Here is a 22,731-nt window from a genome sequence, read left to right as displayed (position 1 = left end):
CGTTAGACCACATCAAATAGAATGAACAAGACAGCTTGTTGCCGAGGAACTGAGGTCAGGCATTCTTCTTTTACAAGTTGCTTCAGCTAATGCTGAGAGAGTGATTGCTCTGAGGAGACAAGATTAGGGCTAATCTATTAATGAGTAAAGGGCAATTACACCACTTTTCAACCTCATTTTCATTGTCCAGCACAAATGTAAAAACTGCACATTTCTTAGGTAAAAAAAAAATCTAAATATAAAGTTTAAAAGTTCTACCCGATAACAAAAGTTAAAAGATTTTACAAACAGGGATTTTCAAACACTATGAGATTTGCGGTGACGTGGAGAGCAAGATAATACCCTCCCTCTGACTAGTAACTCCTTGCAGGTTTTGAAAATCACTATTTAAAAAAAATGTTTAATCCTACCCTGTGATGTCACAGAGAAGCATTTATTTTGACCTTCCAGGGCTCCTCCCTTCAGCTGATCTGGGATATAAAGGATACTTGTCTTCCCGGCAGCACCAGAACATCACACATCACACACTCACAGGTGCTAGGGGCTAAATTAAGTACATTTGTGTTGGTGTCTCTGGCTGGTCTCTTTCTTTCTCACAGATCCTCTGTCAGATCCTCTCAGGTATCTCAGGTGTGACGGAACACGGAGCACTGAACGGAACACAGAAGGAGCTCCAGCAACATCAGAATTACCACCATGTCTGCAGGGTTGGAGTTAGTGGGGATTGCTCTATGTGTCTTGGGATGGATCATTGCCATCGTGTCCTGCACCCTGCCCATGTGGCGAGTAACGGCCTTCATCGGCAGCAACATCGTCACAGCTCAGATCATCTGGGAGGGCCTGTGGATGACCTGTGTGGTCCAGAGCACAGGCCAGATGCAGTGTAAGGTCTACGACTCCATGCTGGCCCTCTCCCAGGACCTCCAGGCCGCCAGGGCCCTCACGGTCATCTCCATCCTCCTGGCCATCCTGGCTGTGCTCATCGCCATCGCCGGGGCCAAGTGCACCAACTGCATCGAGGACGAGGCGTCCAAAGCTAAAGTCATGATCATCTCTGGGGTGTTCTTCATCGTGTCGGGAGTCATGCAGCTGATACCAGTGTCCTGGTCAGCCAACACTATCATCAGGGACTTCTACAACCCGCTGCTGACTGATGCTCAGCGCAGGGAGTTAGGGGCAGCGCTCTACATTGGCTGGGGGGCTTCAGCCCTCATGATCCTCGGGGGAAGCCTTCTCTGCTGCTCCTGTCCCCCTCGGGAGAAGAGGTACAACCCCTCACGGATGGCATACTCTGCCTCACGCTCTGCCCCAGGTGGGCCCGGGTTTGAGAGAAAAGACTATGTGTGATGGGATGATGGATGGGACAAGGACTATTTATGTAACAACCAAAAATGTTATTCTACACCTGTTTTTAATGGTGTGTCTAAGAAAGGGCTTCATGAATCCCAAGGAGACTGCGATAAAGAGATGTGTTTGTTTTTGCTTTTTTTTACCATTGTTTTGTTGGATTTGTCTACGTGTGTACAGTATTTGTCTCTGTAATATCTACTCTGAAGGAAAAGCATAGAAGTTCCAGGGCTGGGGCTGTAAGAAAGACATTTGAGAAGGATCATGTGCTTTCCATTTGGGTTTAGTGAGAACAAAGGAAATGAAGAATAAGATCAGTAGTCACTACATTTATTAATTTAATTACAAGGTTTTAAGGGTTGGGTTATTGGTGAGCTATGCATATCCATTGAAACTATATCAAGCTCATTTAAAAACATTCACAAGCCTCATATAATTATTGACATAATGTTTGTACTTTTATGATTATTCCCGTCTAAGATGTTAGTGATTTAAAATCTTAATGGACTCAATGACTAACATTTAATTATTTCCCTAGCTTCAGGCAACTACGCTACATCAAATGATATAGAATGTAGAATATTTAGTCATTGTCTTTTCATTGACATTTCTCATGTAAATGAGGCATTGCTTAGGTTTCAGAAACTAAGGAAGGCTGTTAAAAATATTACATTTGACTGATGCTCTCACAAAAAGACAGAGGTGGAAAGGTTTTTCTTTCACTGCAAGATACAGTAGAGTGAACAAAATCAGTATGTTCACAAATCATTTTTTAAGGAACTATGTTTCATTTTTATGTAGGATTTATTTTCATGTTGGAACATTTTAGCTTTTTGTTTTGTAAAAGACTTTGTCAAAGAGATGCATTTGTTTGATGGTGATGTTCTATAATCAGTATTAAGGGTGTGGTTGTGTGATGTAATTATCTGTTTGGACTCCAGGAAGAGTAGCGGCTGCCTTGGCAGCAGCTAATGGGGATCCTAATAAAATACAAAATACTACTAACATACAGAGTACTGTAACTGTACTGAATGCTGTCACCTGCACTCCAGACAGATGACAGATGTATTCAACACAGTGTGGATAGCGGTGCAAAGAGGGAAGGGGGACCAGGTTGGGAGCAGACCAACTGAAGGCCTCAGTGTTTTGGGGCAATGAGGAGAAATGGGGGCATTGTGCACCTGTGTCCAGCCAGAACAGTGCTACTGTGTGTGTTAGCCCTGCAGTGTTAACTGCACATCACCTGCTTTTAAATAAATACAGTTGTTTTATAAAGGTTTGCATCTCTACTGGTTTCATTCAGAAATCAATAATCAATTATGCATATTTTCCTCTTGTTTTATTTAATTACCATCTGCACACAGAGGTTCATACACTATCAACAATATATTTGTTGTACTTCAGCAATGTTGTAATGCTTTTTTTTTCAACCCAATGAGAAGGTGACGGATGCTGGGATAAGGATTAGTACATGTGCCAGTGTAAAGGTAGCCTGAAATGCAATCCAAGAGGCCATGTTACCAGCCACCAATCAACAACTTTACCACAACAGCAATAAACAATTACCAACAAGAGATCACCTCACAGGTGCAGGTGACGCATGTTATGTCAGCAGAGAAGGACAAAGAAGACTGAAATAAATGATGAAAGGTTAGAATTATAATCAGTAGCAGCAGGCCTAGAATATATGTCATCTTCAATTAAGAACATAGATGAACCCAAGAAATACACAGGAATCACATTTCTAATTGTTTCTAAAAGGAATTTGAAGTCGGTTTTCTTCATGTTGGCTGTGACTTTAAGTCTCATGTTTAAAACACATCTTGTAGCACCTTACAAAAGCCTCTATCTGAAATATTAATTGGGATCTCATAGTAAATACGGGAGAGAAATGTCCCTGGAGTCTCACCTTATCAGCCAACTGTTGTCTCTTCCTCCACATATCAATGTCACTTCAAACAAAAGATCTATCAAATCACCATGACTGGATCCACTGATATTAACTACTGTACAGTTTCAGCTTGGCAATAGTCCATTGTTCAGATTATTTCCTCCAAAAAGGGGGATAAAATGTACATTAAAAAGCTAAGATATGCATATGAATAGAATAAGCGGCTCTATAGTTATTGAAGCATGGTGTTCATACATGGTGTTCATACATTTTTCAGTTGATTATTCAAATGACTTGCCATTTTCAACTGAGTCAAATGCAACCTTTTAAAATTGCAACATAGGGCAACAAGTATTCAACTACTGTAACACTGTATGAAATCCAATCTTGATGATTTCAAAGTAATGTCATTTCATACAGTAGAAAAACAAAACCAATGTTTTTGTAATTTGCTAATTTGCATTGTTTTTGTTGGCTGACTGATGGTCCTACTAAATGAAAGTTAAGATAATGGGATATCATTTATCTTTCTAAGAGGTTTGGAATTCTTGGAAGTGTGACGTCCAAAAGCTTTAGTTTCAACAGATGTAGAGCTGGCGAGAGACTATTATAAGACTGATCACGTTAAGTGGTACCTGCTATATATGCAGTTCAGATGGCTTTTCCTATACAAGACTGGGGCAGTATAGGGTGTTTGAAGGGTGTTAATCATTGATCCCACTTCAGGGTTATTTCAGCAGTATTACCATGGAGGGCTGGAGATCTCTATGCCTCATAAAGTATATTTGGTTTGGGGGGTTATACAGCAGTCAGTGCAAAATGTTCAATTGAAAGGACTAAGGAAAGTCATGTTTACACAGTAAACAAAGCATTCTCTCTCTGACATGAGTCATAAAATTGGAGTTCAGAGGTAGCGAGAGACATTTATTAGACTGATCACGTTTAGTGATACCTGCTGTGTTACATATGCTGTTCAGATGTCTCTCTCTCTCTCTCTCTCTCTCTCTCTCTCTCTCTCTGCTCTACTCTGCTGGCTCTGGATAGCGAAACCCTGGCTGATTACATGACCGATACTGAGCTACGTGAAGGACGGAACAGACATAGAAGTTGCTAGGCACCTGGAGTCGCAAGGGAAAAGGCCTTCCTTTATTCATCCACCATGAAAGGAACAACACAGCCCCTTTGTGTGTCCTGTCCTGTCTACTCTGTCGGAACAAAACCTTAGAAACTACATATTTAGTGCAATGAACAAAGTGTAGCTAACAAAGTGACTGATCTGTGTAAGCTACCTCCAACCATTTTTAAATATGTTGTTCTGTCTTCCTTTATCTTCTTCAATAAACTGAAATTAACAAACAGCTAACAGATAATGGTATCATGAAGCAGGTGAGAATAACATCTGTATGTAGGTCTGTCCTCACACAGCCAATCATCATAGATCTCTTTTGGGGCTGTTTACAAACTGTCTTAAAGGGCCAATCAGCAGTTGAAACAATACCAACGAGGACTCCCTGGCACCAATGTTCCCTCAAATGTTTTTCGTTACTGAGCAAATTTCAGGTCTTCTGAGCCCAAACTTGAAAGTTGTGAAAATTCAGTGCAACTTCCAGCATGCGTTTACTGTGAACACTGAGGCTGTACCCGCTTTAAGTTACAGTTTTAACAGTGGCCAAGTAGGCTACTGTGGCTATTTGATCATAATGTAGGCCTAGCAGAGTGGCCTACTATCAAAAGCAATGGAGAAAATGCATCCCATAACATTTTAACATGGAAATAGCTATTCTATCATTCACAGCCCAAGACGAATAAAACAAGGATTTATAGTTGGGTTTTTTACAGAAATGTTTGGCGATCGAATAGAAATGCTTTGGAGATCGACCAGTTGATCGCGATCGACTGGTTGGTGACCACTGCTCTAGAAAGTTGAGTGAAGTTCAATCTTGTGCTTCTCTCTGTGGGCTGATATTTCTTCTGCGCAGCAGTCCTGCTTCTATATGGAGTAAATGTGGATAACCAGCTGTATCCTGTAGGCCTATGTGATGTATGCAACATAGTATTTTATGCAGTCCATGCGAACTATCAATCAAAGGCCATAGCATATCAAGTATGAAAAATGACTTTATTTTCAGTGTAAAGGACATTCTGTGTTCACTAATACATAAACACCATCTAGATACAGAATACATAAACTACATAATCATGATACACAACATAATGTATGCACATTGATAACATTCATATATTACAACAATTAGTCATATGAATCAAAATGTTAGCATTATTTATTCTGTAATAAGAGTTGCAAGTACTAGACATTTTCAGTCATTCAATCAGCATTGTTCTGTTTTTCACTAAATCAAATAGTTTGAGGACATTCTGATTTTGTCAATAAAAACCTAAATGAAAATGAACAAGTAGCAAATGTCGATAAACAACAGGACAGAACTTACTTAACGTGTTGACAACATATTGCATGCATTCTGTCCATTAGATTGTAAAAAATAAAATCAAAGATTGTTCTGGTACTGTAAACAAAATAAGTATGACCTTATATGACCATCCTAGTTAGAGTTGATCTATATTGCACCCTTCCCCCAAAATGTCCCCTTCAGTTGTGTGGCAAAAACTAAGGCCCATAAGGTAAGAATACAATGCATGAAATGCATTTTGGACCTAAATCATATTGTATCTAGTTCACATAACATTTCACACGAGAACCCATGACATACTGTATATCAAGGGATTATTTATTAGCACCTAGTGTATATTTGGTTATTATCTACTAAGGACTGTTTTCTCTGAATACATAATGGAAACCATTTTGCATAGACAGCAGGCAACATTGAATATTATTACATCTTTTGAACAGATTGTAGTGATTGGAATACCACTTAGATCTGATATCATCTAACTGTGTTTCTAAATAGCTAACCATTTACAACATGATTATAGGTGAATAATAACTTCATTATGTGTTATTATCGGAGTCCAGTCAATCTATCAACTTCATTTCCCTCCAGTCTGTCTGTACATTGCCTAAATAAAGGTTGGATGAAATAAATAGTCTGAGCAAATACTATCAGTATTCTTACAAACATTGACATTCACACATACATTTATAATCTCAGGCATCAACGACCTCACAATTAAAACCATCATTATAAGGCAGAAGAAGACAACTTCTAACCATCTTTCCTTGTCGTGGCTCTCACCATGCTAGTGTGTGACTCCCTGGCCATGCTAGTAGTTACCATGCTAGAGTCTTTAACCGCTCTAACATGCTTTTTATGTTCTTAGGTTATTCTCAGTGACAGTGGGGAAACTACTGTCTACTTATTGATAACTCTTTGTCCATTAGGGCTCTTATCTGGTCCTTGTTCCAACACACCATGGTCTTGAATCCTAATACTCTACTGAAGTCTACTATATAACTGAGTGTTCAGCCTGTCCTGTTCTGCTTGATACTCTATCTACCAAGACTGATAGTTCCACTCAGTAGTGTTCCACCAGCTTGTTCCTGTCTTGACGACTCGACTCGTCTTCTTCAATGGCCAGCTGGTCAAGACAGTTCTGTGCTATGTGCCAGTCCTTCACGGTGAAGCAACAGACATACCAGCTTACTATTTGCCAGGCTGTGCCACCTTGCCCGGTCGGAGCCAGTCTCTCCAGGGGGACTGGGGCTTCTCTTGCCCAGCCTCAGAGGTCCAGGAGGCGGGGGAGGAGGAGGGCCGGCGGGGCTTGGTGGAGGAAGCGGTGCTGGGTCTCCTCCAGAAGGACATGGGGTTGGAGGCAGGCTTCATCTGGACCTGCTCCGACTGCTGCTGGGTCCTCAGCTGCTGGTTGATGATGATCTGAATGTCATCCTGAAGAAAATAAATAAAAACATTACAGCCTCATTAGACTTTACATACATACATTTTAAATGCAAGAGCTGGATATAAAAATAGCTTAAATATGCTTCCAATAGCATGAGGTTGAAATTGTAGGAAAGTTTCAATCATCGCTATTGAACTGGTCAGTTACAGTGAATATGTTGCCATGTCTTCATATGACCACAAGAGGGAGGTAGTCACCAAGCAGATGGCCTGACACTAGCACCATGACTCAGCAGTAGACTAGAGTAGCAGAGAGATTCTTCTAGCCTTTGCCACCTGTCATTCAGTTCAGATCCCTTCAGTCCAAACTTAGAGGGCTGTTTAAAGGTTGCCGTGTCCCTAACCCCAGTGGGGATACTACAGCTAAAGAGCAGTCTCTATGTAATACTAGAATTCTGACTCTGTGGCCAAGGATTACATTACATTTTGACTATTGGAGGTGCCCTGAAGATAATAGGCTTAATTAAACCAATGTTAATATTTTCACAGAGCTTATGAAAGTGCCCTAATATGTTACTGGAATGCGAGAGAGGGGCAGAGGAAGGGAGAGAAATAGAGATAGATAAAGAGAGCAAAAGACAGACAGAGAGAGAGAGAAGTGTGGTGACAGAAACAGAGAGACAGAGAGACCCACCTGCCAGGCCTCTAGTTCCTGAGACAGCTCCAGCTTGCGTTGGATAGCCTCCAGCAGCTGGTTGTTCAGACACATCATGTCGTTCTTACTCCTCACCAGCTCCGCCTCCATCAGGTTCTTCCTGCCATGATGAAACGGGGACAAACACATGTTAAGTCACAGTGACATCATCATAGATTCATAGCAAACAAATGTGGAAAGCCCATGGCAATCTTCCACTGAAAACACAGCACAGGGACATATGTTACACTTACAGTACACATAAAATGGCATGAACTACACTACCGGTCAAAAGTTTTAGAACACCTACTCATTGAAGAATCTCAAATATAAAATATATTTTGATTTGTTTAACACTTTTTTGGTTACTACATGATTCCATATGTGTTATTTCATAGTTTTGATGTCTTCACTATTATTGTACAATGTAAAAAATAGTAAAAATAAAGAAATACCCTTGAATGAGTAGGTTTTCTAAAACTTTTGACTGGTGGTTTATGTACAAATGGAACATGTCACTTTATGAATGCTAAATGCTGTTTGAAAATAACATTGAAGGAAATTACAAAGACTGATAAAGGCAGAAAATAACTACATGATAAAGGTAAAACCACACTTACTTAGCTATGGCTTCATCTCTGTCTCTGATGGCCTGTTGGGCCACCTCTTCTTCCTTCTGTCTGTTTCCCAGCCTCAGCCTCAGCTCAGCATTCTCCTCCTGCAGCTGGGACATCTAAAAGAGGGGAGAGGACAAGAGAGAATATAGTGAACTGAAACCATGGTCTGAGTCCAATATTAGCAACCCCAATGTCTTGCGTTCAACTTCTGCTGTATCAAGAACTCATAACCAACATGACCAAAAGGTGGCACACAAACCACACACACTGAGATGTGCCAACGTAACCACGACTAAAGCAGAGTATTCAGTGTCTGTGGTGCTTAGTTATGTTCGGCATAGTTTCTAGCCTGGGATGTTCTATAGACCTGCCACTCTATGAGTGAACACACAGGACAGGTGGGTGTTGTGTTATAAAACAGTAGCTCATGGTATTCACTGGACATTCAGAGCTGTAACCTGACTATCATTGTACCGAAAAACCCCTCTCTCTCTCTCCAGCCCAGTCCCCAGCCCCTAGAGCCCCACACATATAGGCCAGCAACACAGAAACTCCTTTATTGTGTCTAAATCTAAATCTCCATGGAACGCAGGCCTGACTGACACCTGATCTCTGTGTTAATGTCTCTGTCTCCTAGGGGATGAATCCAGCCTTTGTTGTCAGGGCCGGCAATCCATGTGGGAACCCGGGCACTGTACTGAGGACTCAGGTAACTGAACAATGAGGCCTCGTGTGCTGGGCTGAGCCGACTGTAAGAGGTGGAAGGTGATTTAGTATGATCTATGTATCAGTGATGACCTTGCTGCTGTACCTGTTGTCCATCTAATATTTAGGTCAGTTCTCCAGTAGACTATGTTAATTTTCATCTTCTGTTAGTGCTTCTCGTTTCATCCTTTGGTTATTTTCCTTTTTTGTCTGATAACATCTTTATTTCACCAGTCTCATTTCCCTTTCTCTCTCTAAGACCAGTGTAGGCACTAAAACTAGGGGAAACAACACTGCATTGTTTTGACAGGCACTTTCACGTGAAGGTGTATTTCCCAGTAGGAATAATAGACTGTGCCTGTTGTGATCTGTGAAGCATTCAACATTCCCAACCTGTCCTCTCCTAGATCACCGCCACAGGCTTCTAACAACAATGCCTCAACAGAGACCCAAACCAAAAACCACAGCACTGACATAACTCCAACGTCATCTGTCCTTATACCGGTACATGGTATTGTATGACACAAACACAATAGCACCTTACAGGTAAGGTAGACTGTGTTTTTTCTTTCTTTCCCCTCTAACAACAGAGCATACAGTACAGGTGCAGCTCAATAAATTAGAGTATTGTGGAAAAGTTAAGTAATTTCAATAATTCAATTGACAAATTGAAACTCATATATATCGTGGATTAATTACACAAAAAGTGAAATAGTTCAAGCCTGTATTTGTTTTAATCTTGATGATTATGGCTTACAGCTCATGAAAACCCCAAATTCAGTATCTCCGAAAATTAGAATATGACGTAAGACCAGTGAAAAAAGGATATTTAATACAGACATGTTGGCCTTCTGAAAAGTATGTTCTTGTACATGCTGTCAGTACTTGGTTGGGGCTCCTTTTGCATGAATCACTGCATCTATGCGGCGTGGCATGGAGTCGATCAGCCTGTGGCACTGCTGAGGTGTTATGGAAGCCCAGGTGGTTTCGATAGCGGCCTTCAGCTCGTCTGCATTGTTGGGTCTCGTGTCTCTCATCTTCCTCTTGACAATACCCCATAAATTCTCTATGGGGTTCAGATCAGGCGAGTTTGTTGGCCAATCAAGCACAGTAATCCCATGGTCATTGAACCAGGTATTGGTACCTTTGGCAGTGTGGGCAGGTGCCATGTCCTGCTGGAAAATGAAATCAGCATCTCCATAAAGCTTGTCAGCAGAAGGAAGCATGAAGTGCTCCAACATTTCCTGGTAGACGGCTGAGTTGACTTTGGACTTGATGAAAAACAGTGGACCAACACCAGAAGATGACATGGCTCCCCAAATCATCACTGACTGTGGAAACTTCACACTGGACTTCAAGCAACTTGGATTCTATGCCTCTCCACTCTTCCTCCAGACTCTGGGACCTTGATTGCCAAATGAAATGCAAAATGTACTTTCATCTGAAAAGAGGACTTTGGACCACTGAGCGACAGACCAGTTATTTTTCTCCTTAGCCCAGGTAAGACGCTTCTGACGTTGCCTCTGGTTCAGGAGTGGCTTGACACGAGGAATGCGACAGTTGTAGCCCATTTCCTGGATACGTCTGTGCGTGGTGGCTCTTGATGCACTGACTCCTGTCTCAGTCCACTCCTTGTGAAGCTCCCCCACATTTTTGAATGGCCTTTGCTTGACAATGCTCTCAAGGCTCCGGTTATCCCTGTTGCTTGTGCACCTTTTCCTACCACACTTCTTCCTTCCACTCGACTTTCCATGAATATGCTTGGATACAGCACTCTGTGAACAGCCAGCTTCTTTAGCAATGAGGGTGTTGATGACTGTCTTCTGCACAACTGTCAAATCAGCAGTCTTCCCCATGATTGTGAAGCCTACTGAACTGGACTGAGAGACCATTTAAAGGCTCAGGAAACCTTTGCAGGTGTTTTGAGTTAGTTAGCTGATTAGAGTGTGACACCTTGAGTCTACAATATTGAACTTTTTCACAATATTCAAATTTTCTGAGATACTGAATTTGGGGTTTTCATGAGCTGTAAGCCGTAATCATCAAGATTAAAACAAATACAGGCTTGAACAATTTCACTTTTTGTGTAATTAATCCACGATATATATGAGTTTCACTTTGTCAATTGAATTATTGAAATTACTTAACTTTTCCACAATATTCTAATTTATTGAGCTGCACCTGTATATTAATTAAATGGGGGAATTGAATAAATGCTTTGCATTTAGGCCAGAAAGTGTATTCCTAGTGCCTTGTTGCATACAGGATGCATTTTTTTTTATATATTTGTATTCTGTATATTTGTATTCTTTTTTCACTCTGTCATTTAGGTCATTATTGTGGAGTCACTACAATGTTGTTGATCCATCCTCAGTTCTCTCCCATCACAGACATTGGACTCTGTAGCTGTTTGGCCTCATGGTGACATCCCTGAGCAGTTTCCTTCTTGTCCTGCAGCTAAGTTCAGAATGACGACTGTATCTTTGATGTGTCTGGGTGGTTTAATACATCATCCAGAGCATAATTATTAACTTGACCATTCTTAAAGAGATATTAAATGTCTGATTTGTTATTGTTACCCATCTACCAATCACTTTATGAGGCATTTGAAAAGCTCCCTGGTAGTTGAATCTGTGCTTAAAATGCAATACCTGACTGAGGGACCTTACAGATGTTGTATGTATGGGGGACAGAGGAAGTGGTAGTCGTTCAAAAATATATATGGATCATTTTGTATAGATCAATTTAAAAAAATCACAATTCAATCTATTTCAATCCCATTTTTTAACGCAGCAAAATGTGAAAAATACCAAGGGGGATGAATACTTATAATACCCACTGTAGCTAACATTTTAGTATTTTTCAGCAAAAGTACACAATAACTATACATAGTTTCCACGATTACATTAGCTTCATCATATGGCTACCCCGAAACGCTAACTATTTTTTTCCCCCTAGTAAGGTCCTTCAAAATCTCACGGTTTTCCTTTACCTTAGCATTGTGCATGGTGACTTGTTGTTTTTGCTGCTCATTTAATGGCATATCGATCCATGTGTCCTCCAATTTTTTTAGGGTGATCTAGTGTTGTATATGTGATGCCGATTTTTCGTATTTGATGAGGTCATTGTTCAGGTTCTTGAGGTCGCAGTAGCAGCCTTCTACCCAATACTCCACCAATTATAAATGTTTCAACTCAATACTTCTTGTATCCCCCCCCACCACCCCACAAATGCACTGTAATTTAAGATTTAAAATTGTAACGCTCTCTCTGCTTCATGGGAAAATGAATGGATTTGAATGGATGGGTAGGCACAGATCGACAAGAGCTTGTGATGCAGTTTTAGCACATTTTGGGATTTTAAGCATAAAAACCTTTTGACAATAGCTTTTTTTATTTGATTAAAAAAGCTACCCTGCCTACCCTGACAGCACATCACTGGCCTATTGTTAGAGTTAGTTAGCGTGCCCTGGTCGGTGGCTTGGTTTCCAGGATGACTCCTCACCTGAGGGATGTGGGTGTGGTTGGCCAGTTTCTGAGCCACACCCTTTAACTGGAGCAGCATGGCCTGCAGGTCTCCTTCCTCCTGACCTATAAACTCTGACCTCTCTGGAGTTTTCACTACCTGGGTCAGGGGTTGCAGCAGCTCCAGGATGGACAGAACCTCCTGGGTCATCTATTGGAGAGAGAGAGAGAGAGAGAACAGATAGATATATACAGTGGGGGAAAAAAGTATTTAGTCAGCCACCAATTGTGCAAGTTCTCCCACTTAAAAAGATGAGAGAGGCCTGTAATTTTCATCATAGGTACACGTCAACTATGACAGACAAATTGAGAATTTTTTTATCCAGAAAATCACATTGTAGGATTTTTCATGAATTTATTTGCAAATTATGGTGGAAAATAAGTATTTGGTCACCTACAAACAAGCAAGATTTCTGGCTCTCACAGACCTGTAACTTCTTCTTTAAGAGGCTCCTCTGTCCTCCACTCGTTACCTGTATTAATGGCACCTGTTTGAACTTATCAGTATAAAAGACACCTGTCCACAACCTCAAACAGTCACACTCCAAACTCCACTATGGCCAAGACCAAAGAGCTGTCAAAGGACACCAGAAACAAAATTGTAGACCTGCACCAGGCTGGGAAGACTGAATCTGCAATAGGTAAAAATAAAATAAATAAATATGCCATTTAGCAGACGCTTTTATCCAAAGCGACTTACAGTCATGCGTGCATACATTTTTTTTAAGCAGCTTGGTTTGAAGAAATCAACTGTGGGAGCAATTATTAGGAAATGGAAGACATACAAGACCACTGATAATCTCCCTCGATCTGGGGCTCCAAGCAAGATCTCACCCCGTGGGGTCAAAATGATCATAAGAACGGTGAGCAAAAATCCCAGAACCACACGAGGGGACCTAGTGAATGACCTGCAGAGAGCTGGGACCAAAGTAACAAAGCCTACCATCAGTAACACACTACGCCGCCAGGGACTCAAATCCTGCAGTGCCAGACGTGTCCCCCTGCTTAAGCCAGTACATGTCCAGGCCCGTCTGAAGTTTGCTAGAGTGCATTTGGATGATCCAGAAGAGGATTGGGAGAATGTCATATGGTCAGATGAAACCAAAATATAACTTTTTGGTAAAAACTCAACTCGTCGTGTTTGGAGGACAAAGAATGCTGAGTTGCATCCAAAGATCACCATACCTACTGTGAAGCATGGGGGTGGAAACATCATGCTTTGGGGCTGTTTTTCTGCAAAGGGACCAGGACGACTGATCCGTGTAAAGGAAAGAATGAATGGGGCCATGTATCGTGAGATTTTGAGTGAAAACCTCCTTCCATCAGCAAGGGCATTGAAGATGAAATGTGGCTGGGTCTTTCAGCATGACAATGATCCCAAACACACCGCCCGGGCAACGAAGGAGTGGCTTCGTAAGAAGCATTTCAAGGTCCTGGAGTGGCCTAGCCAGTCTCCAGATCTCAACCCCATAGAAAATCTTTGGAGGGAGTTGAAAGTCCGTGTTGCCCAGCGACAGCCCCAAAACATCACTGCTCTAGAGGAGATCTGCATGGAGGAATGGGCCAAAATACCAGCAACAGTGTGTGAAAACCTTGTGAAGACTTACAGAAAACGTTTGACCTGTGTCATTGCCAACAAAGGGTATATATATCAAAGTATTGAGAAACTTTTGTTATTGATCAAATACTTATTTTCCACCATAATTTGCAAATAAATTCATAAAAAATCCTACAATGTGATTTTCTGGATTTTTTTTCTCATTTTGTCTGTCATAGTTGACGTGTACCTATGATGAAAATTAGAGTCTCATCTTTTTAAGTGGGAGAACTTGCACAATTGGTTGCTGACTAAATACTTTTTTTACCCACTGTATATATATGAGATTCAAATTTAAACCAAATCAAATTGTATTGGATAGTGTTTATAACAAAAAGATTTGCACCCAGGTAAACTGGCCTAAATTCGGCCGCATAAAACAAGCAGTAGCACCGTGGCAAGGAGAAAACTCATTGGAAATACAATAACACTATGGTGTGTTAGGTCAATGAGCTCTGTGTTATTTTAACACTACAATGTGAATGTGTAGCTCAGGGGCATTGCATTATGCTCAGCCTACATTATGACTACTTGTTTCAAAAGTGTTGAACTCATTACTGAGGAGGAAAGGTAAAATAATAATCAAAAGTGGGTTAACGGTGTTAAAAAGTTGGTGATCCCATTTTCTTGAACTTGACACTTCCTAGGCCTAGATGACATCAGAGGAAGGAATTTTGTAGAGTTCTGTGTTCGTTATTTATATATCTCAATAGTTGAGTTATATACCTCATCTCACTACCTTATGTCTTTCCCTAGAGCAGGCCTCTCCAACCCTGTTCCTGGAGAGCTACCGTCCTGTAGGTTTTCACTCCAACCCTAATCTAGCACACCTGATTCTAATAATTAGCTGGTTGATAAGATGAACCAGGTTAGTTACAACTTGGGTTGGAGCAAAAACCTACAGGAGGGTAGCTCTCCAGGAACAGGGTTGGAGACCCCTGTCCTAGAGCTTTTAAGAGTCAAAGATCACCGTTTTTTTCTTTGAGACTTCTGAGCTCTATAGGAAAAAAACGTCCATAGGTATAACCACTTTAACCTCTTAAGGATCAGACACTTTCTTTTTCAATTTTCGCCTAAAATGACATACACAAATCTAACTGCCTGTAGCTCAGGACCTAAAGCAAGGATATGCATATTCTTGATATAATTTGAAAGGAAACACTTTGAAGTTTGTGGAAATTTGAAATTAATGTAGGAGAATATAACACATTAGATCTGGTAAAAGATCATACAAACAAAAAAAAACGTGTTTTCTATATATTTTCTTTTGCATCATCTTTGAAATGCAAGAGGAAGGCCAGACAGTGATGTAGGATTCTAGATGTAATTTAGATGTTGTCCACCAGATGGCAGCAGTGTGTGTGCAAAGTTTCCAGACTGATCCAGTGAAGAATTGCATCACTACACAATATTTTGTATCAAGTCTGCCTGGAGTTTTCCCAAATGTGCCGAATTGGTTTTCAAGTACATAACTATAGAGAACATACAACAATGCTATGGTAATACAATATTTAAGTTTGCACACTCCCAGGAATGTCATAAATTATGGATCATTAGCTTCCCTACAGAAAATACACTAACCTTTACACATCTAGATGGCCGGGCGGGGTGGGTGTGGAGTCAGAGGTCAAACTGTAGAACCCAGTTCCTACATTTGAATATAAAAATTGATTTTTCAAACAAAACTACACTAGATTTTATCTCTGGGACCCTCAGGATGACAAATCAGAGCAAAATTACTGAATGTAAGTACATTATTTACCTTCAGAGGTGAATGTACCAAACCAGTTGCCATGATAAAAGTGTTTTGTTGTTGTGCACTTTCCTCAAACAATAGCATGGCATTTTTTAGCTGTAATAGCTACTGTAAATTGGACACTGCAGTTAGATTAACAAGAATTAAAACTTTCTGCCCATATAAGACATGTCTATGTCCCGGAAAGTTGGCTGTTGTTTACAACACAATTCTAGTCACATATCGCATATTGAGCAACAACCATCCCGTATAAGGGACACCGATCCCGTAAAGGTTAACACAAAACCTGACTGAATGTGTGTGCTCTCTGACAGTTCGAGGTAGAAAGATCCATCTAGCTTAGGTGATTCAACCAAGCAGGAAATGTAGACTAGCGAATGACTCATGGGTTCACTAAAAGATCAGTTTCCTGGTATGGAAGAAAACAAACCGAAATAATGACAGAATCAGACAGTCGAAATGTGACAGAATTTGTCTCTTTCTTTCTCACCTTTTAGGCTTGGTTTCAAGCATTCATTATCACAATGTTTTCTACTAATTGTACCCCGTACGCAGGAGCTGTAATACGTTCACACCTCAGTAGCTAGTGGCAGAGCTCTCACAAATAATGTTGCCCTTGTTGTTTCTTTCTCTTTGAAGACAGGACAGACAAGGTAAGAAGTGTTCCTTTACAGAGGTTGGTACTGTACCATCACACAGAGTCACCAAGAACATACCCAGAACGTTCTGTTGCTATGTATCATTCTTCCATTACAGTGTCATGGGAATATTTAAGTGATCAACACCATCTTTAGCATATTTAGAGTTTCTGTAATACACATCACTTCCAGTGTTCAATTTGTGACACTCAAGGTGCGGGTTGATGGTCACTAGACTTGATGCTGAATGTTATGGATTATTCTCATATCTGTTGATAATGATTGACGCCAGACACACTGATTATTCACTGTTTTATTGTATTGATGACATTCTATGGGCACTGTGTGATTCTGTAGAAGCTGACAAAGTCACTGCCTTTTTGCTTTGACTTCCTACAAGCCTCTCAGGCTGGTGTTTACAGAACATTTGGTGCTGTGTGATTAGGATATAAAGGGCCTGTCTCCAAGAGGCCAGTTATTTTCTCTGCTTCTGTGCTGGGTGGTGTTTCCCTGTTGCAACTTGTAATAAACCAGAAAAGACTGCTCTCCTTTTTGTTCACCAGGAAATTCCTATTACATACAGGTAGTGGACTTTGATTGCATGTTTGTGTATCTCAGTATTCTATGTATCTTTCTAACACCTCATACTTTATACACTCTTAGAAAAAAGGGTACAAAATGGTTCTTCGGCTGTCCCCATAGGAGAACCCTTTTTTGCTCCAGGTAGAACACTTTTGAGTCCACGTAGAACCCTCTGTGGAAAGGGTTCTACATGGAACCTAAAAGGGTTCTACCTGGAACCAAAAGGGTTCTATCTGATTTATGTACTAAGACTATGTATGTACCAAGGGTATTAACCGAGGATAAGTGTGCTAACCCTTGCCTTTGTCCTAGGTTCCCTGTATCCTATGTCCCAGGTCCCATGTCTCCTAGTTTCTATAGTGTTACCTGTTCTCTGTCATGGCCCAGGCCCATGGTGTCCAGACTGGTCTCCAGCTCAGACAGTAGGGATGTGTTTCCATGGCTACTCCTGTCCTGCAGGGAGACCTCCTCCTGAAGCTCCTCCACCTGGACCTGCAGCTGCTGGGAACGCCCCCTCGCAGTCGCAGCCTCCTGCCATGCCTCCGCCAGCTACACACACGCAGAGAGGGGCACACGCACATACATCCACACACATCCACACACATCCACACACACACACACACACACACACACACACACACACACACACACACAGAAAAACATACAGAGGGAAACACACACAAAGAGAGATACATAAGGTCTGGTCAGTGTCATCTAAAATCAACCACATTATGCAAACACATTGAGATTCAGACCCCATCAGTTTGTCTATTGAAAAGCAGATCTAGCGCTAGAGACACACAAGTATACATAGCATACAAATGTCATCCATCAATCACATATTACACAATATGTGCACTATATCAACATACAGTGCTATTGGAAAAGCTATGTCAAAAATGTAAACCGCCATTGAACCAGCCTGGTGCAGAAACTCCACTACGGCACATGTGTGGAATCCAGCATTACAAGTTGAAATGACATGTGACAATGGGAGGGATGAGTCTATTTTAAAGCAAAGCTTTCCATAGATCAGGGGTTCCCAAACTTTTTATCCCGCACGCACACGCGCCATGTTTATTTCTATGGGCACAAGCACTGTTCATGACACAAACTGTTCACACCTCTCTTTTTGGTGGAGAGAATTTTGCAGGTTTAAAGCTTATTTCCTGCAATTCTACATATTTTGTCATGTCTAATGTGTATTCATGTGATATTTCAGTGACAAAAACATTACAACAATATCTATGGGCAAAAAAAACTACATAAAAAAGCTGACATGGGCTAGTTGATCTGGACATTTCTGACAAGTTATAAATAGCTCTCTAAGGTATGCAATGACTGACATGACAAGAGGAACTGATGATGCACTACCCAATATCGAAATTGCCCCTTGTGCATTCTACTATTACAACTTTCAAGAGTAAGTTTAGTTCCTTTAAAAAAACATGTTTTTATTTCTTTGGGTGGGAGGGGAGGGGGAACCACTGCCATACTCAGAGAGTGGAAATTACGCTGCTGTTAAACCCCAATTACCAAAGTGTATCTCAGGGTCACTTAGGCAACTGTGCACTATTGACGTGATATTAGTGAGTAAACAAGGAGAAAGATACCAAAACTATATTCTGTGTTTTTACCTGTTGGCTCTGCTGCTGGTTGTGTTGGTCCTGTAGAGCTATGCGTGTGTGTAGGAAGGCCAGGCTGTCTCGTAGGTCTGCGTTCTCCTGACACACACTCTCCAGCCGCTCCTCTAGAGCCTGCTCTTTCTGGGACAGACGCACCACCTGGACCCACACAGGGAGCGAGATAAAGTGTGTGTGTGTTTTTGTTTAACAATCCTTGTGGGTACCAGAAGTCCTCACAAGGATAGTAAAACAAGAAAAATTCTGACAATTGGGGACATTTTGCTGGTCACCAAGAGGAAAAACGCTATTTTAGGGTTAGGGGTTTGGGGTTAAGGTTAGGCTTAGGGTTAGGGTTAGGTTAAGAGTTAAGGTTAGGGTTAGATTTAGGGTTAGGGGTTAGAGAAAATAGGATTTTGGATGGGAATCAATTATTTGTTCCCCACAAGGATAGCAATACAAAACTGTGTGTGTGTGTGTGTGTGTGTGTGTGTGTGTGTGTGTGTGTGTGTGTGTGTGTGTGTAGCCTACCTGCTCCCTCATGGCACTGAGCAGCTCCTCGTCCTGTGGTCTGTTGTGGTGGCCTCTCTGTTGAAGCTCCTGTTTCAGGGTCTGCAGCTCACTGGTCATCGCCCTCTCCACCTCCATCGCCTAGACCGCAACACAGACAGGCACCAGAGACAGGAGAGAGGTATTAGATATACATACAGAGAGACAGGAGAGAGGTATTAGATATACATACAGAGAGACAGGAGAGGGGTATTAGAAATAGTGGTGTGAAAAAGTGTTTGCCCCCTTCCTGATTTGTTATTTGTTTGCATGTTTGTCACACTTAAATGTTTCAGATCATCAAACAAATTTAAATATTAGTCAAAGATAACACAAGTAAACACAAAATGCAGTTTTGAAATGGTTGTTATTATTAAGGGAAAACAAAATCCAAACCTACCAAATCCAAACCCTGTGTGAAAAAGTGTTTGCCCCCCCTGTTATCACACAACTCAACTGTGGTTTATCACACCTGAGTTCAATTCCTCTAGCCACACCCAGGCCTGATTACTGCCACACCTGTTCTCAATCAAGGAATCACTTAAATAGGACCTGCCTGACAAAGTGAAGTAGACCAAAATATCCTCAAAAGCTAGACATCATGCTGAGATCCAAATAGATTCAGGAACAAATGAGAAAGAAAGTAATTGAGATCCATCAGTCTGGAAAAGGTTGTAAAGCCATTTCTAAAGCTTTGGGACTCCAGCGAACCACAGTGAGAGCCATTATCCACAAATGGCGAAAACATGGAACAGTGGTGAACCTTCCCAGGAGTGGCCGGCCGACTAAAATTACCCCAAGAGTGCAGCGACGACTCATCCAAGAGGTCACAAAAGACCCGACAACAACATCCAAAGAGCTGCAGGCCTCACTTGCCTCAGTTAAGGTCAGTGTTCATGACTCCACCATAAGAAAGAGACTGGGCAAAAATGGCCTGCATGGCAGAGTTCCAAGACAAACACTGCTGAGCAAAAATAACATTAAGGCTTGTCTCATTTTTGCCAGAAAACATCTTGATGATCCCCAAGACCTTTGGGAAAATACTCTGTGGACTGACGAGACAAAAGTTGAACTTTTTGGAAGGTGTGTGTCCCATTACATCTGGCGTAAAAGTAACACCGCATTTCAGAAAAAGAACATCATACCAACAGTAAAATATGGTGGTGGTAGTGTGATGGTCTGGGCCTGTTTTGCTGCTTCAGGACCTGGAAGACTTGCTGTGATAAATGGAACCATGAATTCTGCTGTCTACCAAAAAATCCTGAAGGAGAATATCCGGCTATCTGTTCATGACCTCAAGCTGAAGCGAACTTGGGTTCTGCAGCAGGACAATGATCCAAAACACACCAGCAAGTCCATCTTTGAATGGCTGAAGAAAAACAAAATGAAGACTTTGGAGTAGCCTAGTTAAAGTCCTGACCTGAATCCTATTGAGATGCTGTGGCATGACCTTAAAAAGGCAGTTCATGCTCGAAAACCCTCCAATGTGGCTGAATTACAACAATTCTGCTAAGATGAGTGGGCCAAAATTCCTCCACAGCGCTGTAAAAGACTCATTGCAAGTTATCGCAAACGCTTGATTGCAGTTGTTGCTGCTAAGGGTGGCCCAACCAGTTATTAGGTTCTAGGGGGCAATCACTTTTTCACACAGGGCCATGTGGGTTTGGATTTTAATAACAACCTTCATTTCAAAACTGCATTTTGTGTTTACTTGTGTTATCTTTGACTAATATTTAAATTTGTTTGATGAGCTGAAACATTTAAGTGTGACAAACATGCAAACAAATCAGGAAGCGGGCAAACACTTTTTCACACCACTGTACATGCAGAGAGACAGGAGAGGGGTATTAGAAATACATACAGAGAGACAGGAGAGACCAGAGAAAGAGGCACCAGGTTCAGGAGACATGAGATGAAAATACCTGAGACTAAAAATGGTAGAGACATTTAAGTTACTAGATATTAGATCCAGAGATAAATATCTAAAATAGACATAATATGAGGAAGTGTAATATAAAATCATAGATATTAAATAAGTGAATCTGTATTATTGGTTGCTGTGAGCTATGCTGAAAATGGAAAACTAAGATCACATAATACAGTCAGAGGAATGGTTATTGCCTCCAGCACATGTGCTTATGTTTTCGCCATAACAAAATAACTAGAAACTTCTCTCTGTGGGACCGTTGTTCCATTAACTACAAGATGGCATAGTAAGCAATTATTGACATATGCCTACACTACACAAAAAATTGCTATCTAGAACCTAAAAGGGTTCTTTGGCTGTCCCCATAGGATAATCCTTTGAATAACCCTTTTTGGTTCCAGGTAGAACCATTTTGGTTCCAGGTAGAAACTTTCTGAGTTCAATGTAGAACCCTTTACACAGAGGGTTCTACATGGAACCAAAAAGAGTTCTACCTGGAACCAAAAAGAGTTCTACCTGAAACCAAAAAGGGTTCTCCTATGGGGACAGCTGAAGAACCCTTTTGGAACCCTTTTTTCTAAGAGTATACCGAGAGTTTTGAGGAAAACAAAAGTTTTCTCCTTTACTAAAAAGGTTATATGCCATAGGTTTCAATGTAGAACTCATTTTGTGGGCTTGTTAAAAAACAAAATAAAAACATTTCCAAATACAAAAGCGAGAGAGACAGGAATGTATTGGCACTGTGCCAGTTCTTTGGCCCCCTAACCCTAACCCCCACCCCCAAACACACACACACACCCCTGGTCCCCCTGACTCAGCAGTATGGCGGGCCCCTGTCAGCTCCCATCACACACACACACATCACACACACACAATACAGGATGAACGGGCCACAGCAGATGGAGCGACTGGGGAATCTTGGTCTTGGCAGTGACATCACCATGCCATGTTAGGCACAAAACATTGGGGATGTTATTGGGGGGGTGGGGGAGGCTGGGTAGTTGAATGAGCATTGGAGGACAGAAACAAAAACAGGGGGCATGTAGACACACACTATAGGGGGAGTGGCAAGGATGCACGTTTGCGTCAATCAGCCCCAGAGTCCAATCCATGGCTTATCTTGGCCTGACTATGGACAATGGAGCAAGCGGCCCACTAGGAATCCACAGAGGGACGCTCCATTTGTTAGGGACACAAAATCAAACACAACCCCCCCTTGAGCTCCAAGACTTGGCCTTCCCTTGTCTAAACTGTGATGCACATAGCAGATGACTCCTACCGGAGTAGTAGACCCCAAGGGACCTCTCAGAGTGGTGGGACAAAGCATAGCATCCCCCTGGGATGGGAGGGCTCATAGATAGCAGTAGCACAAACATCATGTGAGGAACCCCCTCAATGGAAAGAGTGATAGATTTATATCTTCTACAATGATAGTTCTTCCTAGCGCCTCCCTCTCTAAGCAGTGTA

General features: G+C 41.5%; 2 protein-coding genes across 2 annotated transcripts in view; one reads left to right on the top strand and one right to left on the bottom strand.

Annotated features, from left to right (window-relative positions):
- Positions 1-520: 520 nt before the first annotated feature.
- On the top strand, positions 521-2,626 carry LOC311102093 (claudin-3-like). Its single transcript, XM_084143318.1, has one exon. It carries the CDS (start codon positions 697-699, stop codon positions 1,345-1,347), a length of 651 nt encoding a protein of 216 aa, XP_083999444.1. The 5' UTR covers positions 521-696; the 3' UTR covers positions 1,348-2,626.
- Positions 2,627-5,339: 2,713 nt separating this feature from the next.
- The window catches only part of LOC311101400 (BICD family-like cargo adapter 1), a gene marked incomplete at its 5' end in the record, with an annotated part of 37,483 nt that continues 20,091 nt past the window's right edge, over positions 5,340-22,731 (bottom strand). The window contains 7 exons of the mRNA XM_084142533.1: positions 5,340-7,101; positions 7,748-7,868; positions 8,368-8,480; positions 12,574-12,744; positions 17,533-17,715; positions 18,804-18,950; positions 19,320-19,439. Coding sequence (XP_083998659.1) covers positions 6,859-7,101; positions 7,748-7,868; positions 8,368-8,480; positions 12,574-12,744; positions 17,533-17,715; positions 18,804-18,950; positions 19,320-19,439 — 1,098 coding nt within the window. The 3' untranslated portion in view covers positions 5,340-6,858. The remainder of the gene's footprint in view (positions 7,102-7,747; positions 7,869-8,367; positions 8,481-12,573; positions 12,745-17,532; positions 17,716-18,803; positions 18,951-19,319; positions 19,440-22,731) is intronic.

The sequence above is a fragment of the Coregonus lavaretus genome, assembly GCF_964263955.1.
Source record: "Coregonus lavaretus genome assembly, chromosome: 26".
NCBI classification, from domain to species: domain Eukaryota; kingdom Metazoa; phylum Chordata; class Actinopteri; order Salmoniformes; family Salmonidae; genus Coregonus; species Coregonus lavaretus.
This window is presented reverse-complemented; position numbering and strand designations above follow the sequence as displayed.